The following is a 19,158-nucleotide window of genomic DNA, read 5'->3' as shown; positions in this document are numbered from 1 at the left end:
TGGCTTGCAGACAGCACCTTCTTGCACTGTCCTCCCGTGGCTTTTCCTTGGTGCATGTACTCTCTCTATCTCTCTCTTCCTTTTCTTATAAGGCCACCAGTCTTACCAGATGAGAGCTCTACCCTTATGACCTCATTTAACCTTAATTACTCCTGAAGGCCCAATCCCCAAATCTAATCAGTCACATGGAGGGTTAGACCTTCAGCGTATGGATTTTAGGAGGGACAAAATTCAGTCCATAGCAATGTGCTTCTTTAATGGACATTATTAGTGGCCTGACCAGCACTTATTCCCACCTAACGCCTTCCAAAAAGAACCTCAATTGTGTGCAGGTATCTACCCATCCCATGTGTACCCAAGTGCTTAAGGGAGCCTCAGCCATCCTCCTTGCTGTGAGTTAGTTTAGGAATAAGGCTAAGACCTAGTTCCAGCCAAAGACATGTGAGAGAGAGTCTATGGGGGGATTTTGGAACAAGTCTTTTCTCTCCAAGAAAAAGCCCTAGGAAGAAATGGCCACTCCCCTTCTTAAGGATACTGCCACTACAGATTTAAAGCCTGTACCTGCTGCAGCCATCGTGCTACTACTGTGAGTCAACACTGAGGATGGCAGAGGCCACGAGGGAAAAAACCTAAGCCCTTGGTGCCATCACTGATCCACGAAATCAACCATCCTGCATCTGAACTTCCAGCCACACGACATGATCATATTTCTTGGTGCTCAAGTCATTGTAAGTCAGAGTTGGTGCTATTTGGAGCCAAAGTCATAAAAAACGATGCGATTTCTGAGAAATAATGAAAATAGATCTTGTTAAAGACTTTCAAAAATCACTCTCTTAGCAATTTATAACATATATTAGTGCATTAAAGACTCAGAGAAATCCTAGGGTTAAAAAAATTCCTATTGCATTTCAACTGGAGCTCCCCAAATTTATTTGATAAGGGGATCCTTTTATTTTTCCTTCCCTAAGTCCTATTGTCCTCACCGAAAGAAGACAGTTGTTGAAAGACACCCCCAGGGCATAGCTGGGATAGATGTAGCAATAGGAAAAAATGACAGAGCTGAGCTCAAGAATAAAGGGGCAAAAATTCTCTAGGGGAGGAAAGGCTTGAGGGACTTTTAAAATCTAGAATGTCCAATGTTCCGTTTTTTTCCTGCTGTGCTGCCCGGTGGTTCAATTACCGTCACAACCACCTTATGCCCCAAGTCTCCAGTAAATCTTGCCAGGTAAACATTTATGGGTAAACGCTGGGGGTAAAGGGTTGCTGGAATTCCCACCAAATTTGGAGTCCAATTTCACTTTAATCTGAAGAACATGTGATCCCGGCAAGCCAGATGATTTTCAGACCTTCAAGAAGCTGCCCATGTAGATCAATATTTACAAATTTTTTCTATGCATCCTTTTGGTGAGGGAATTACTTTTCATCTGATGAATCTGATGAACTAAGCAATGCTAAATATGTATGAAGTGCAATTAAAAACTATCAAATCCTCTGAAAAAAATAGACAATGCGGGCTTCCCTGGTGGCGCAGTGGTTGGGAGTCCGCCTGCCGATGCAGGGGACACAGGTTCGTGCCCCGGTCCGGGAAGATCCCGCACGCCGCGGAGCGGCTGGGCCCGTGAGCCATGGCTGCTGAGCCTGTGCGTCTGGAGCCTGTGCTCCGCAACGAGAGAGGCCACAACAGGGAGAGGCCCGCGTACCACAAAAAAAAAAAAAAAAATAGACAATGCAACATGACCTCACCTTCAGAGCACTCACAGGGAAGGCTGTATCTGAAGATGTGTGTCTCATTTGGTTCAGGATGACCCACACAGAGGAATCCTTGTACTAGGCCCCCCCATTCTCGGTGAAGCTGAACAGTGTGCCAGCATCATATTCCTTTCCCTCTCAGGGACTTCCTTGCTCCCTTGCCCTTCCTCCCACCATTCCAACTCACTCCTAGTAATCTATTTTGGATGACACTTACTTTGTGGTTTCTAGAGCTAGTGTGGGGTTCAGGTTGAGGTATATTTATGTTTAGCAGAAGACTGTTGCGGCCTATTCACTTATTGACTTATTTCCCCACCAAACACATATTTAAAAATTACTATGGAGCAGGTCCTGTGATAAGTGCTCAGACTTCCAAGATCACAATATTGTTTCTGTCCTCAAAGAGCTTCTAGCCTGTTGTGGAGTTAGATACATAAATAGATAACGTCCATGTTACTGTGAAAATGGTATAAAAAGGTAAAGTAGAAAGTGTGTTGAGAACTTAGAGAACTCAGGTAGTTGGAGAGCTGGAATTTGCGCTGGTTGCTGTAAGGTGGGTAGGAGTTTGATAGAGGGAAAAAGACAAAAGGGAGGGAAGGATTTCTAGAGCATGCGAAAACTGCTTGTTTAGACCTGTAAAGAAACTCAAGACCATGATGTGTGGAGGGGAATTTCTAGTAGCATTATGGGCCTGGAGTTCTCTGGCAGATTTTGGCCTGTGTTGGGTTTTATTGGTAATAAATCCAATCCTTTAAAGAAGTGAGATTGGCATTTTTTCTCATCTTCCCTCTCACCAGAGCATTCGTGAAGATCCTGATTTCTAAAAGAGATAAACACTCCACGGATGCTGGGGATCATAGGCATACATTCTGTCAATCAAGGAATGAATACTGAGTCACAGTGAGGCTTTGAGACAGACAAAAAGAAAAACTTCTCTGCTGTCTGGAACCTCAGACTCTGATTTGGAAAGAGTCCTCAAAATCTCATGGGTCTTTTAAAAGTTAATTTTAGTTAAGGGAGAGGGACATTTAGGAAATCTTTGCTTGGAGGTCCATCAGTGATGATTCTATGAGGAGGCATCGCTGAGGGTCTGGAGAATTTGACCTGAAAGAAAAATGGCTTAGGAGTACTCCCCACACCTCTTACTGAAAAAGCCCCTCATCCAAATCTCCTGAGTACCTCCTACCTAACACTGCGTTTTGCAAGTGTGATTCATAGACCAGGAGCGTCAGCAACACCTGAGAAATTGTTAAAAGTGAAATTTCTGGGATCCCAAACTCAGGAGTTCTGGGGGTTGGCCCAGCACTCTGTGCTTTAATGAGACCCTCAGGGAGATTCTGATGCACCCGCCAGTTAAAACCACTGGTCTGGGTGGTGGGTGATGAACTTTTTTCTTGCTATTCCCATGTCCTTCCAAGTGGACAGTCTAAAGACTTTTTCACACTCTTTACCCCTCTTTCCTAAAAGACCTAAGCATTTTTTTTGGAAAAGAGATCACTCATCTTCAGATCTAATGACAACTTATTTCGTGGTAGTAAAATACAAATAACATAAAATTTTTCATTTTAGGATAAAGATAATGGTATATATACAATGGAATATTACTCAGCCTTAAAAAAGAATGAAATGATACCATTTGCAGCAACATGGATGAACCTAGAGATTATCATACTAAGTGAAGTAAGTCAGACAGAGAAAGACAAATACCATATGATATCACTTATATGTGGAATCTAAAAATATGATACAAATGAATTTACTTACAAAACAGAAATAGACTCACAGACATAGAAAACAAACTAATGATTACCAAAGGGGAAAAGGGGGGAGGGATAAATTAGGAGTTTGGGATTAACAGATACACACTACTATATATAAAACAGACAAACAACAAGGACCCACTGTATAGTGTAAGGAACTATATTCAGTATCTTGTAATAACCTATAATGGAAAAGAATCTGAAAAATAATATATGTGTATATATATACATATATAAAAAACAGAATCACTTTGCTGTATGCCTGAAACATTGTAAATCAACTATATTTCAATTGAAAAAATTTACCATTTCAACCATTTTAAGTGTGCAGTTCAGTGGCACTGATTACATTCCCATTGTTATGCAACCGTCACCTCTATTTATTTCCCAAACTTTTTCATTACTTGAAACAAAATCCTGTAACAATTAAGCAATAACTCCCCATTCCCGTTCCTCTCAGCCCCTGGTTACTTCAAATCTACTTATGTCTCTATGCATTTGCCTATTCTAGGTACCTCATATAAGTGGGAAGAATCCTACAATATTTGTTTTTTTGTGAATGACAGCCTTTGGAAGTGCTGGTTGCATTCATGCTGGGGACTCTTAAGTCTTGGTACCAAGCGTGATGCTCTGTTACATCTCAACCAAACAGGTCCAGTAATGGTCAGGCCTGTCTTTGCTCTGCCCTTCAGCAAGAGCAAAATCAGATACATTTCTATTCATTTATTGAGTCAGCAAATATCCTCCGGGTGCCTCTTCTCTGCTATGCAGTGAGAGGATATCACAGCTTTCCTTTTGTGCTTCCAGATATTCAAGAGTGGATGATACAATACATGCATTAAACTTAGAAGATTTCAAGTAAATACAGCAATTATTCTACTATAGTAATACAGGAGAAACTCTGTAACATTTTATTTTGCATGCATATGCATAATTATATACTGTGCTCATTATATGGTACATTTATATGTACATATTACAGTATAGGATTACAGTCACTCATCCATATATATTGTACTTTATAAATAATTTAAGGAAACTCAAGGGTTACTGTCACATAGAGTTCTAACCCAAGAGTCACAGCCTTATGCAGAAAGAGACCGCCTTTTGTGAAAGCTTATTAGAATCCTCACTCTGCTCTCCCCTCCCCTGCATTAACCTTTCCCATCCTGGTCTTGGGGATTCTCAAAAGCTTTTTTTTTTTTTAATCTTTATTGCAGTATAATTGCTTCACAATGTTGTGTTAGTTTCTGCTGTACAACAGAGTGAATCAGCTATATGTATACATACATCACCATATCCCCTCCCTCTTGAGCCTCCCTCGTACCCTCCCTACCTCACCCCTCTAGGTGGTCACAAAGCACCGAGCTGATCTCCCTGTGCTATGCGGCTGCTTCCCACTACCTATCTGTTTTACATTTGGTAGTGTATATATGTCCATGCTACTCTCTCATTTCATCCCAGCTTACCCTTCCCACTCCCCGTGTCCTCAAGTCCATTCTCTACATCTGCATCTTTATTCCTGCCCTGCCACTAGGTTCATCAGTACCATTATTTTGAGGTTCCATATATGGGTGTTAGCATATGGTATTTGTTTTTCTCTTTATGACTTACTTCACTCTGTATGACATACTCTAGGTTCCCCTACCTCATTACAAATAACTCAATTTCGTTCCTTTTTATGGCTGAGTAATATTCTATTGTATATATGTGCCACATCTTCTTTATCCATTCATCTGTTGATGGACACTTAGGTTCCTTCCAAGTCCCAGCTATTGTAAGCAGTGCTGCAGTGAACATTGGGGTGCATGTGTTTTTTTTTTAATTATGGTTTTCTCAGGGTATATGCCCAGTACTGGGACTGCTGGGTCATATGGTAGTTCTATTTTTAGTTTTTTAAGGAACCTCCATACTGTTCTCCATAGTAGCTGTATCAATTTATATTCCTACCAACAGTGCAAGAGGGTTCCCTTTTCTCCACACCCTCTCCAGCATTTATTGTTTGTAGACTTTTTGATGATGGCCGTTCTGACAGGTGTGAGGTGATACCTCACTGTAGTTTTGATTTGCATTTCTCTAATGATTAGTGATGTTGAGCATCCTTTCATGTGTGTGTTGGGAATCTGTATATCTTCTTTGGAGAAATGTCTATTTAGGTCTTCTGCCCATTTGTGGAATTGGCTTGTTTGTTTTTTTGATATTAAGCTGCATGAGCTTCTTATAAATTTTGGAGATTAACCCTTTGTCAGTTGCTTCATTTGCAAATATTTTCTCCCATTCTGAGGGTTGTGTTTTCGTCTTGTTTATGGTTTCCTTTGCTGTGCAAAAGCTTTTAAGTTTCATTAGGTCCCATTTGTTTATTTTTGTTTTTATTTCCATTTCTCTAGGAGCTGGGTCCAAAAGGATCTTGCTGTGATTTATGTCATAGAGTGTTCTGCCTATGTTTTCCTCTTGATAGTGTCCTTGATAGTGTCTGGCCTTACATTTAGGTCTTTAAGCCATTTTGAGTTTATTTTTTTGTATGGTGTTAGGGAGTGTTCTAATTTCATTCTTTTACATGTAGCTGTCCAGTTTTCCCAGCACCACTTAATGAAGAGGCTGTCTTTTCTCCATTGTATATTCTGGCCTCCTTTATCAAAAATAAGGTGACCATATGTGCGTGGGTTTATCGCTGGGCTTTCATCCTGTTCCATTGATCTATATTTCTGTTTTTCTGCCAGTACCATACTGTCTTGATACCTGTAGCTTTGTAGTATAGTGTGAAGTCAGGGAGGCTGATGCCTCCAGATCCATTTTTCTTTCTCAAGATTGCTTTGGCTATTCGGGATCTTTTGTGTTTCCATACAGATTGTGAGATTTTTTGTTCTCGTTCTGTGAAAAATATCATGGTAGTTTGATAGGGATTGCATTGATCTGTAGATTGCTTTGGAGAGTATACTTATTTTCACAATGTTGCTTCTTCCGATCCAAGAATATGGTATATCTCTCCATCTGTTTGTATCATCTTTAATTTCTTTCATCAGTGTCTTATAGCTTTCTGCATACAGGTCTTTTGTCTCCTTAGGTAGGTTTATTCCTAGGTATTTTATTCTTTTTATTGCAATGGTAAATGGGAGTGTTTCCTTAATTTCTGTTTCAGATTTCTCATCATTAGTGTATAGGAATGCAAAAGATTTCTGTGCATGAATTTTGTATCCTGCTACTTCACCAGATTTATTGATTAGCCTTAGTAGTTTTCTGGTAGCATCTTTAAGATTCTCTATATATAGTGTCATGTCATCTGCAAACAGTGACAGCTTTACTTCTTCTTTTCTGATTTGGATTCCTTTTATTTCTTTTTCTTCTCTGATTGCTCTGGCTAAAACTCCCAAAAGTATGTTGAATAATAGTGGTGAGAATGGACAACCTTGTTTTGTTCCTGATCTTAGAGGAAATGGTTTCAGTTTTTCACCATTGAGAATGATGTTGGCTGTGAGTTTGTCATATATGGCTTTTATTATGTTGAGGAAAGTTTCCTCTATGCCTACTTTCTGGAGGGTTTTTATCATAAATAGGTTTTGAATTTTGTTGAAAGCTTTTCTGCATCTACTGAGATGATCATATGTTTTTTCTCCTTCAATTTGTTAAATGGTGTATCACGTCGATTGATTTGTGTATACTGAAGAAACCTTGCATTGCTGGGATAAACCCCACTTGATCATGGTGTATGATCCTTTTAATGTGCTGTTGGATTCTGTTTCCTAGTATTTTGTTGAGGATTTTTGCATCTGTGTTCATCAGTGATATTGGCCTGTAGTTTTCTTTCTTTGTGACATCTTTGTCTGGTTTTGGTATCAGGGTGATGGTGGCCTTATAGAATGAGTTTCTGAGTGTTCCTCCCTTGGTTATATTTTGGAAGAGTTTGAGAAGGATAGGCATTAGCTCTTCTCTAAATGTTTGATAGAATTCGCCTGTGAAGCCATCTGGTCCTGGGCGTCAGTTTGTTGGAAGATTTTTAATCACAGTCTCAATTTCAGTGCTTATGATTGGTCTGTTAATATTTTCTATTTCCTCCTTGTTCAGTCTTGGAAGGTTGTGCATTTCTAAGAATTTGTCCATTTCTTCCAGGGTGTCTATTTTATTGGCATCTAGGTGCTTGTCGTAATGTCTCATAATCCTTTGTATTACTGCAGTGTCTGTTGTTCCTTCTCCTTTTTCATTTCTAATTTTATTGATTTGAGTCTTCTCCCTTTTTTTCCTGAAGAGTCTTGCTAACGGTTTATCAATTTTGTTTATCTTCTCAAACAGCCAGCTTTTAGTTTTATTGATCTCTGCTATTGTTTCCTTCATTTCTTTTTCATTTATTTCTGGTCTGTTCTTTATGATTTCTTTCCTTCTGCTAACTTTGCCGGGTGGTGGGGGGGTTGTTCTTCTTTCATTAATTGCTTTAGGTGTGAGGTTAGGTTGTTTATTTGAGGTGTTTCTTATTTCTTGAGGTAGGATTGTATTGCTGTAAACTTCCCTCTTAGAACTGCTTTTGCTGCATCCCATAGGTTTTGGGTCATCGTGTTTTCATTGTCATTTGTTTCTAGGTATTTTTTGATTCCCTTTTTGATTTCTTCAGTGATCTCTTGGTTATTAAGTAGTGTACTGTGTAGCCTCCATGTGTTTGTAGTTTTTACAGTTATTTTCCTGTAATTTATATCTAGTCTCATAGTGCTGTGGTCGGAAAAGATAGTTGATACGATTTCAGTTTTCTTAAATTTACCAAGGCTTCATTTGTGACACAAGATATGATCTATCCTGCAGAATCTTCCATGAGCACTTGAGAAGAAAGTGTATTCTGTTGTTTTTGGATGGAATGTCCTATCAATATCAATCAAGTCCATCTTGTTTAATGTATTATTTAAAGCTTGTGTTCACTTATTTATTTTCATTTTGGATGATCTGTCCATTGGTGAAAGTGTGGTGTTAAAGTCCCCTACTGTGATTGTGTTACTGTCCATTTCCCCTCTTATGGCTGTTAGCATTTGCCTTATGTATTGAGGTGCTCCTATGTGGGGTGCATAAATATTTACAGTTGTTATATCTTCTTCTTGGACTGATCCCTTGATCATTATGTAGTATCCTTCTTTGTCTCTTTTAATAGTCTTTATTTTAAAGTGTATTTTGTTTGATATGAGAATTGTTACTCCAGCTTTCTTTTGATTTTCATTTGCATGGAATGTCTTTTTCCATCCCCTCACTTTCAGTCTGTATGTGTCCCTGGGACTGAAGTGGGTCTCTTCTAGACACCACATATATGGATCTTGTTTTTGTATCCATTCAGCAAGCCTGTGTCTTTTGGTTGGAGTATTTAATCCATTTTCATTTAAGGTAGTTATTGATATGTATGTTCCTATTACCATTTTCTTAATTGTCTTGGGTTTATTATTGTAGGTCTTTTCCTTCTCTTGTGTTTCCTGCCTAGAGAAGTTCCTTCAGCATTTGTTCTAAAGCTGGTTTGGTGGCGCTGAATTCTCTTAGCTTTTGCTTGTCTGTAAAAGTTTTAATTTCTCCACTGAATCTGAATGAGATCCTTGCTGGGTCGAGTAATCTTAGTTGTAGGTTTTTCTCTTTCTTCACTTTAAATATGTCCTGGCACTCCCTTCTGGCTTGCAAAGTTTTCTGCTGTAAGATCAGCTGTTAACCCTGTGGGATTCTCTTGTATGTTATTTGTTGTTTTTCCCTTGCTGCTTTTAATATTTTTCTTTGTATTTAATTTTTGATAGTTTGATTAATATGTGTCTGGGCGTGTTTCTCTTTGGATATATCCTCTATGGGACTCTCTATGGTTACTGGACTTGATTGACTATTTCCTTTCCCATGTTAGGGAAGATTTCAACTATAATCTCTTCCAATATTTTTTTCAGTCCAGTCCCTTTCTTTTTCTCTTCTTCTTCTGGGACCCCTATAATTCGATTTTTGGTGCATTTATTGTTGTCCCAGAGATCTCTGAGACTATCCTCAATTCTTTTCATTCTTTTTTCTTTATTCTGCTCTGCGATAGTTATTTCCACTATTTTATCTTCCAGGTCACTTATCCATTCTTCTGCCTTAGTTATTCTGCTATTGATTCCTTCTAGGTAATTTTTTATTTCATTTCCTGTGTTGTTCATGATTGTTTGTTTGCTCTTTAGTTCTTCTACGTCCTTATTAAACATTTCTTGTATTTTCTCCATTTCTCCATTATTTCCAAAATTTTGGATCATCTTTACTCTCATTACTCCGAATTTTTTTCAGGTAGACTGCATATTTCCTCTTCATTTGTTTGGTCTGGTGGGTTTCTACCTTGCTCCTTCATCTGCTGTGTATTTTTCTGTCTTTTCTTTTGCTTAACTTACTGTGTTTGGGCTCTTCTTTTTGCAGGCTGCCGGTTCGTAGTTCCCGCTGTTTCTGGTTTCTGCCTCCAGGGGCTAAGGTTGGTTCAGTGGGTTGGTAGGCTTCCTGGTGGAGGGGACTGGTGCCTATGTCTGATGGATGAGGCTGCATCTTGTCTTTCTGGTGGGCAGGACTGCATCCAGTGGTGTGTTTTGGGGTGTCTGTGACCTTATTATGATTTTAAGCCATCTCTCTGCTAATGTGTGGGGTTGTGTTCCTGTCTTGCTTTTTGTTTGGCATAGGGTGTCCCACACTGTAGCTTGCTGGTCATTGAGTGGAGCTGGGTCTTAGCGTTGAGATGGAGATCACTGGGAGAGCTTTCGCCATTTGATATTACGTGTAGCCTGGAGGTCTCTGGTGGACCAGTGTCCTCAACTGAGCTCTCCCACCTCAGAGGCACAGGCTTGACACCTGGCTGGAGCACCAAGACCCTGTCAACCACACGGCTCAGAAGAAAAGGGAGAAAAAAAGAAAGAAAGAAAGAAAAATAAATAAAATAAAATTATTATTAAAAATTAAAAAGTAATTTAAAAAGAAAGAAAGAAGAGAGCAACCAAAGCAAAAAACAAATCCACCAATGATAACAAGTGCTAAAAACTATACTAAAAAAAAAAAAAAAGGACAGACAGAACCCTTGGACAAATGGTAAAAGCAAAGCTGTACAGCAAAATCACACAAAGTCCACCGCCTCAATTTTGGGATGATTCATTTTCTCTTCGTGTATTCCAGAGATGCATGGTACATCAAGTTGATTGTGGAGATTTAATCCACTGCTCCTTAAGCTGCTGGGTGAAATTTCCCTTTCTCTTCTTTGTTCACACAGTTCCTGGGGTTCAGCTTTGGATTTGGCCCAGCCTCTGCGTGTAGGTCACCTGAGGGCGTCTTTGTTTTTGCTCAGACAGGACGGGGTTAAAGTAGCAGCTGATTAGGGGATCTGGCTCCCTCAGGTCGGTGGGAGGGAGGGGTATGGAATGTGGGGCGAGCCTGCGGCTGCAAAGGCAAGCATGACGTTTCACTAGCCTGAGGCCCCGTGTGTTCTCTGGGGGAAGTTGTCCCTGGATCACGGGACCCTGGCAGTGGCGGGCTGCACAGGCTCCTGGCAGGGGAGGTGTGGATAGTGACCTGTGCTTGTACAGAGGCTTTACGGTGGCCGCAGCAGCAGCCTTAGCATCTCATGCCCATCTCTGGTGTCTGAGCTGATAGCCGCAGCTCGCGCCCATCTCTGAAGCTGGCTTAGGCAGTGCTCTGAATCCCCTCTCCTCGCACACCCTGAAACAATGGTCTCTTGCCAATTAGGCAGTTCCAGACTTTTTCCTGGACTTCCTCCAGGCTAGCTGTGGTGCTTAACCCCCTTTAGGCTGTGTTCAAGCTGCCAACCCCAGGCTTCTCCCTGGGGTCTGACCTCCGAACCCTGAGCCTCAGCTCCCAGCCCCCACACACCCCAGCAGTTGAGGAGAGAAGCCTCTCATGCTGGTGAGTGCTGGTCGTCAGGTCTCCTCTGTGCAGGAATCTCTGCTTTGCCCTCTGCACTCCTATTGCTGGGTTCTCCTCTGTGGCTCCCCCCCACCCAATCTCCACCAGTGACGGGGCTTCTAGTGTGTGGAAACCTTTCCTCCTTCACAGCTCCCTCCCACTGGTGCAGGTCCCGTCCCTATTCTTTTGTCTCTGGTTTTTCTTTTTTCTTTTGCCCTACCCAGGTACATGGGGGAGTTTCTTGCCTTTTGGGAAGTCTGAGGTCTTCTGCCAGCGTTCAGTAGGTGTTCTGTAGGAGCTGTTCCACATGTAGATATATTTCTGATGCATTTGTGGGGAGGAAGGTGATCTCCACGTCTTACTCCTCCATTATCTTACCAACATCTCTCTCGCTGTTGGTAGTTTGATAGGGATTGCATTGAATCTGTAGATTGCTTTGGGTAGTATAGTCATTTTCACAATGTTGATTCTTCCAATTCAAGACAGCAATTCCATATGTTTTTATCATCTTTGATTTCTTTCATCAGTGTCTTATAGTTTTCTGCATACAGGTTTTTTTCCTCCTTAAGTAGGTTTATTCCGAGGTACTTTATCCTTTTTGTTTCAATGGTAAATGGGAGTGTTTCCTTAATTTCTCTTTCTGAGTTTTTATAGGAATCTGTTTTGATTTGCATTTCTCTAATAATTAGTGATGTTGAGCAGCTTTTCATGTGCTTCTTGCCCATCTGTATGTCTTCTTTGGAGAAATGTCTATTTAGGTCTTCTGTCCATTTTTGGATTGGGTTGTTTGTTTTTTTAATATTGAGCTGCATGAGCTGTTTATATATTTTGGAGATTAACCCTTTGTCCGTTGCTTCATTTGCAAATATTTTCTCCCATTCTGAGGGTTGTCTTTTCGTCTTGCTTATGTTTTCCTTTGCTGTGCAAAAGCTTTTAAGTTTCATTAGGTCCCATTTGTTTATTTTTGTTTTTATTTCCATTACTCTAGGAGGTGGATCAGAAAAGATCTTGCTGTGATTTATGTCAAAGAGTCTTCTTCCTGTGTTTTCCTCTAAGAGATTTATAGTGTCCGGTCTTACATTTAGGTCCCTAATCCATTTTGAATTTATTTTTGTGTATGGTGTTAGGGAGTGTTCTAATTTCATTCTTTTACATGTAGCTGTCCAATTTTCCCAGCACCACTTATTGAAGAGACTGTCTTTTCTCCATTGTATATCCTTGCCTCCTTTGTCATAGATTAGTTGACCATAGGTGAGTGGGTTTACCTCTGGGCTTTCTATCTTGTTCCATTGATCTATGTTTCTGTTTTTGTGCCAGTACCATATTGTCTTGATTACTGTAGCTTTGTAGTATAGTCTGAAGTCAGGGAGTCTGATTCCTCCAGCTGCGTTTTTTTCCCTCAAGACTGCTTTGGCTATTCAGGGTCTTTTGTGTCTCCATACAAATTTTAAGACTTTTTGTTCTAGTTCTCTAAAAAATGCCATTGGTAATTTGATAGGGATTGCATTGAATCTGTAGATTGCTTTCGGTAGTATAGTCATTTTCACAATATTGATTCTTCCAATCCAAGAACATGGTATATCTCTCCATCTGTTGGTATCATCTTTAATTTCTTTCCTCAGTGTCTTATAGTTTTCTGCATACAGGTCTTTTGTCTCCTAGTAGGTTTATTCCTAGGTCTTTTATTCTTTTTTGTTGCAATGGTAAATGGGAGTGTTCCCTTAATTTCTCTTTCAGATTTTTAATCATTAGTGTATAGGAATGCAAGAGATTTCTGTGCATTAATTTTGTGTCATGCAACTTTACCAAATTCATTGATTAGCTCTAGTAGTTTTCTGGTGGCATCTTTAGGATTCTCTATGTATAGTTTCAGGTCATCTGCAAACGGTGACAGTTTTACTTCTTCTTTTCCAATTTGTATTCTTTTTATTTGATTTTCTTCTATGATTGCCATGGCTAGGACTTCCAAAACTATGTTGAATAATAGTGGTGAGAGTGGACATCCTTGTCTTGTTCCTGATCTTACAAGAAATGCTTTCAGTTTTTCACCATTGAGAATGATGTTTGCTGTGGGCTTGTCATATATGGTCTTTATTATGTTGAGGTAGGTTCCCTCCATGCCCACTTTCTGGAGAGTTTTTATCATAAATGGGTGTTGAATTATGTCAAAAGCTTTTTCTGCATCTATTGAGATGATCATATGGTTTTTATTCTTCAGTTTGTTAATCTGGTATATCACATTGATTGATTTGCATATATTGAAGACTCCTTGCATCTCTGGGATAAATCCCACTTGATCATGGTGTGTGATCCTTTTAATGTGTTGTTGGATTCTGTTTGCTAGTATTTTGTTGAGGATTTTTGCATGTATATTCATCAGTGATATTGGTCTGTAATTTCCTTTTTTTTGGTAGTATCTTTGTCTGCTTTTGGTATCAGGGTGATGGTGGCCTCATAGAATGAGTTTGGGAGCGTTCCTTCCTCTGCAATTTTGTGGCAGAGTTTGGGAAGGATGGGTGTTAGCTCTTCTCTAAATATTTGATAGAGTTCACCTGTGAAGCCATCTGGTCCTGGACTTATTTGTTGGAAGATTTTTAATCATAGCTTCAATTTCATTACTTGTGATTGGTCTGTTCATATTTTCTGTTTCTTCTTGGTTCAGTCTTGAAAGGTTTTACCTTTCTAAGAATTTGTCCACTTCTTCCAGGTTGTCCATTTTATTGGCATAGAGTTGCTTATAGTAGTCTCTTAGGATGCTTTGTATTTCTGCGGTGTCTGTTGTAACTTCTCCTTTTCATTTCTAATTTTATTGAATTGAGTCCTCTCCCTCTTTTTCTTGATGAGTCTGGCTAATTGTTTATCAATTTTTTTATCTTCTCAAAGAACCAGCTTTTAGTTTTATTGATCTTTGCTATTGTTTTCTTTGTTTCTATTTCATTTATTTCTGCTCTGATCTTTATGATTTCTTTCCTTCTGATAACTTTGGGTTTTGTTTGTTCTTCTTTCTCTAGTTCCTTTTGGTGTAAGGTTAGATTGCTTATTTGAGATTTTTCTTGTTTCTTGAGGTAGGCTCGTATAGCTATAAACTTCCCTCTTAGAACCGCTTTTGCTGCATCCCATAGGTTTTGGATCGTCGTGTTTTCATTGTCATTTGTCTCTATGTATTGTTTGTTTTCCTCTGCGATCTCTTGGTTATTTAGTAACCTATTGTTTAGCCTCCATGTGTTTGTGTTTTTTACACTTTTCCCCCTGTAATTCATTTCTAATCTCACAGCGTTGTGGTTGGAAAAGATGCTTGATATGATTTCAATTTTCTTAAGTTTACTGAGGCTTGATTCATGACCCAAGGTGTGATCTATCCTGGAGAATGTTCTGTGTGCACTTGAGAAGAAAGTGTAGTCTGCTGTTTTTGGATGGAATGTCTTATAAATATCAATTAAATCTATCTGGCTATTGTGTCATTTAATGCTTGTGTTTCCTTATTAATTTTCTGTTTGGATGATCTGTGCATTGGTGTAAGTGAGGTCTTAAAGTCCCCCACTATTATTATGTTACTGTCAATTTCCTCTTTTATAGCTGTTAGCAGTTGCCTTATGTATTGAGGTGTTCCTATGTTGGGTGCATATATGTTTTTAATTGTTATACCTTCTTGGATTGATCCCTTGATCATTATGTAGTGTCCTTCCTTGTCTCTTGTAACATTCTTTATTTTGAAGTCTCTTTTACCTGTTATGAGTATTGCTCTCTTTTGATTTCCATTTTCATGGAATATCTTTTCCATCCCCTCACTTTCAGTCTGTATGTGTCCATAGGTCTGAAGTGGGTCTCTTCTAGACACCACATATATGTGTCTTGTTTTTGTATCCATTCAGCAAGCCTGTGTCTTTTGGTTGGAGCATTTAATCCATTCACATTTCAGGTAATTATCGTTATGTATGTTCCTATGACCATTTTTTTAATTGTTTTGGGTTTGTTTTTGTAGGTCCTTTCTTCTCTTGTGTTTCCCACTTTGAAAAGTTCCTTTAGCAGTTGTTGTAGAGCTGGTTTGGTGGTGCTGAATTCTCTTAGCTTTTGCTTGTCTGTAACGCTTTTGATTTCTTCATCGCATCTGAATGTGACCCTTGCTGGGTAGAGTAATCTTGGTTGTAGTTTCTTCCCTTTCATCACTTTAAGTATATCATGCCACTCCCTTCTGGCTTGTGGAGTTTCTGCTGAGAAATCAGCTGTTAATCTTATGGGAGTTCTTTGTATGTTATTTGTTGTTTTTCCCTTGCTGCTTTCAATAATTTGTCTTTGTCTTTAATTTTGCCAATTTGATTACTATGTGTCTCAGCGTGTTTCTCCTTGGGTTTATCCTGTATGGGACTGTCTGTGCTTCCTGGACTTGGGTGGCTATTTCCTTTCCAATGTTAGGGAAGTTTTCAACTCTAATCTCTTCAAATACTTTCTTGGGTCCTTTCTCTCTCTCTTCTCCTTCTGGGACCCCTATAATGTGAATGTTGTTACATTAACAGCCAGAGGTGTCTTAGGCTGTCCTCATTTCTTTTCATTCTTTTTTCTTTATTCTGTTTCATAACATTGAATTCCACCATTCTGTCTTCCAGGTCACTTATCCATTCTTCCACCTTAGTTATTCTGCTATTGATTCCTTCTACTGTAGTTTTCATTTCAGTTATTGTATTGTTCATCTCTGTTTGTTTCTTCTTTAATTCGTCCAGATCTTTGTTAAACATTTCTTGTATCTTCTCAGTCTTTGCCTCCATTCTTTTTCGAAGGTCCCGGGTCATCTTCACTATCATGATTCTGAATTCTTTTTCTGGAAGGTTGCGTATCTCCACTTCATTTAGTTGTTTTTCTGGGGTTTTATCTTGTTCCTTCATCTGATACATAGCCCTCTGCCTTTTCTTCTTGTCTGTCTTTCATGTGGTTTTTGTTCCACAGACTGCAGGATTGTAGTTCTTCTTGCTTCTCTCCCATCTTTAGCTAATGTGGCACTTACCATGTATTTTCTGCTGTATCATGTCACTGTTTGGATTCATGTTTATTTATTATGTTATCATACTATTAGCTACCTTCTAGAGGGTTGAGATCTGGGAGTCCCCTTGAATCTTCCTCGCAACATCAAAGAGTAACTGAGCCAGATTGACACTGTCCTCTAAACCAGTTATTCTCAAAGTTTAATATGCGTATGAATTATCTGCTAGAATAAATGTACTGATTCAGCAGGCCAGAGATGGGGCTTGAGAGTCTGCATTTCTATTTGGCTCTCAGGAAATATGAAGGTGCAGGTGGGAGACCCATGCTTTGAGTAGCAAGACTCTAAACTTCCCTTTAACCCCTCTCTCTTCCTTCTTCCTCTACGTCACTCTTTTGGCTGGGGACCCTGTTACCTCAGATCCTCCTAACTGACCTGCCTGAAGCCTGTTCTTCCCCACCACCAGTGTATCCCTTATAAAACTATTATCTACCAGAGCCCTACCTCCATGGTGAACTCGCCCAAACAAATGTGCCATGCAAATCGTAAATGCAGAGTTGCCCCAAGACCTGACTTGTGATCTAAGGACCTGGCTAGGTATTTTGCTTGGGACATCCCCATTCTTCCTTTTCCTGCTTCTGTGGTTTCCTTCTTCTCTGCTAACCTCCTCTGATGAACTCAATATGGCTACTCTGCTTTTCCCCAAAGTACTGATATTCATTTTCTCCCAACCCACGCCAGGCCCTCTGCACTGTGGCTCACAGATTTTCCACACTGGCTTGGGCTGCCAGCAACACCTTCAACGTGCCCTTTCTTAAATCCACTGTTGACCCGCTGTTAGGGAACCATTGGCCAAAACTGCGTGCCTTAGCCAGGCATGATGGTAACCACTTGCATGGATTGTCTCCCAGCAAGAGACAACTTTGTCTCCTTGGACATGTATTTCCAAGTGTTAGACAAGAAGGGGTCCCCTTCTCGGGGCCTTGGAAGAGGTCCTCCTTCCTGCAACAGCACTATGTCGTGTTACAAAAGAGCGTAGCTGAGGAAGCTGAAAGTTGATTAGAGGAAATCAAGGTTGGGAAGGAGAAATGACGTAGTCTATCGGTGAAAACTAGCCTAGCCTTCTTTGCGACTGCCCTGCAGTTGTTTGGTCTCACAGAGCTGGGGGTCATCCCAGACATGGGTTTGCATCAGTGAGTTTCAGGCCACTGCTTTGCAGGATTCCCTCGTGGGTTATGGGAAACAGTAAGATTTCAAGTGCCTACTTTCTGTTTTAGTTTATTTTTATTCATTCCTTTGTTATTATTATTATTATTTTTTACTCTCAGCTCTATTGCTCAATAGTAAATAATATATTGCAAAGAGAATTGTCTGTTATCAACTGGGCAGAGACCAGGGCAAAGAAAGTACCGAGAGAGATTCTGGAGAACAATGGATGTGGAGGAAGCAAAGATGGGAAGTGAGATTCCTGGGTTTGGGGCCCCAGTTCTGCTCACATGTCTATATAATCTTGGAAGGGTGATCTAGCCTCTTTGGCCTGTTCCCCCAGTTCTCAGAAGGGTGCTGGGGGCATATCACTGTTTAACAGGCCTTAAGCATAAGTTAGTAGGGCTGTGCAGAATACTTCTCTTCTTTAATGAAAAAAAGGACACATTCTCCCTCCCACAGTGTTCTCAGTGCCATGAAGTTTTCCTCTGCCCTGTAAGTGGGTCTTTGTGTGACCTTCCCAGGCTCAGGGAGTAGACTGAAGGGTCACTAAGACCTGAGCCAAATGCATTTTCATTCTGTATGCCTCCCCTCACTGCAAAGGCTGTCAAATTCCTTCATGGAAGAAAACAGTGAATTTGGAAGGAAAATGCAATGTAACCATTTTTTACCCTAAGGAACCAGCTTCGCTTTCCAATGTGTGAATGTCTTCTAGTGTGTTCCCAGGGCCGTGATGTCTCAAGAAGTTTGCAGTGCACTGCTGTACTCACTCAACCTCCAAGTCTCACCCCCTCCCAACCCATTCTCCAGAGTCCCCAGGGTTTCCAGGTATAAATCAAGGGACTGCAAGAGCTCTGGCTGGAAGGAGCACAGCGTGAGGAAGTTGGTGGAAGGTGGGAGGCAAGAGGGGGAGGGGAAGAGACTTTCAGCAGAGAAAGGGACTCTTGAGACCCATTTGCAAGACAAACACTTCACTCAGTGTGATTTCTACATTTGTGCCCCTTTAATGGTCAGCAGTAGAATCAATGGAATGCCTGCTACCTGGTTAATATTGGGGCAGTTAGGTGGCAGCAATGAGCTGGCCAGCTATGGGATCCATGGGCTGACAAAAAGACCATTGAACATTGACCTTTCCACTTTTCTTTCTCTTTCCCCAGGGCAGCCACTGAAGTTCTGGCAGCGTTGCTGAAATCCAGTAAGTGCCTCTTTTGAAACGTGGTTATTTCTTTCCCCTCTGAGTTCAGTGAAAGATGCTCTTCTGTCTCCATGGCTCATTTTCAACCTGGAAGGCAGTAGAACCATTCCTGGATCTTTGGGGTGAGATGGAGGATATTACGGCAGTTCTAACTCGGGGCTGCAAAGAGAGAGTTAATCTCTGTCTCTGTGGAGGTGCCATTCATAATGCTGCCAAGACAACTGACTCTAACTGGAGTATGTTGTCTACTGCAGACCCGAGGAACTCTCCAGCTCCTTCTAATTGGCCCAGCAGCTTTTAAGGACTGTTGGAATAAACTGCAGGTTCCAGTGGGATTGTCCTATGGAAGAAAGGTTTATGACAGTGGGTGGGAAGCATGATTCTTGCCTTTGATTCACAAC

The 19,158-nt window shown here is 40.4% G+C and overlaps 1 protein-coding gene across 1 annotated transcript in view; it reads left to right on the top strand.

Annotated features, from left to right (window-relative positions):
- The window catches only part of AGBL1 (AGBL carboxypeptidase 1), a gene marked incomplete at both ends in the record, with an annotated part of 577,244 nt that overhangs the window by 117,422 nt on the left and 440,664 nt on the right, over positions 1-19,158 (top strand). Inside the window, one exon of the mRNA XM_082618728.1 lies at positions 18,720-18,757. Coding sequence (XP_082474854.1) covers positions 18,720-18,757 — 38 coding nt within the window. The remainder of the gene's footprint in view (positions 1-18,719; positions 18,758-19,158) is intronic.

The sequence above is a fragment of the Mesoplodon mirus genome (assembly GCF_964341445.2).
Source record: "Mesoplodon mirus genome assembly, chromosome: 4".
Taxonomy (NCBI): Eukaryota; Metazoa; Chordata; class Mammalia; order Artiodactyla; family Ziphiidae; genus Mesoplodon; species Mesoplodon mirus.
Note: the sequence above shows the minus strand (reverse complement) of the source record. Positions and strands in the feature narration are given on the sequence as shown.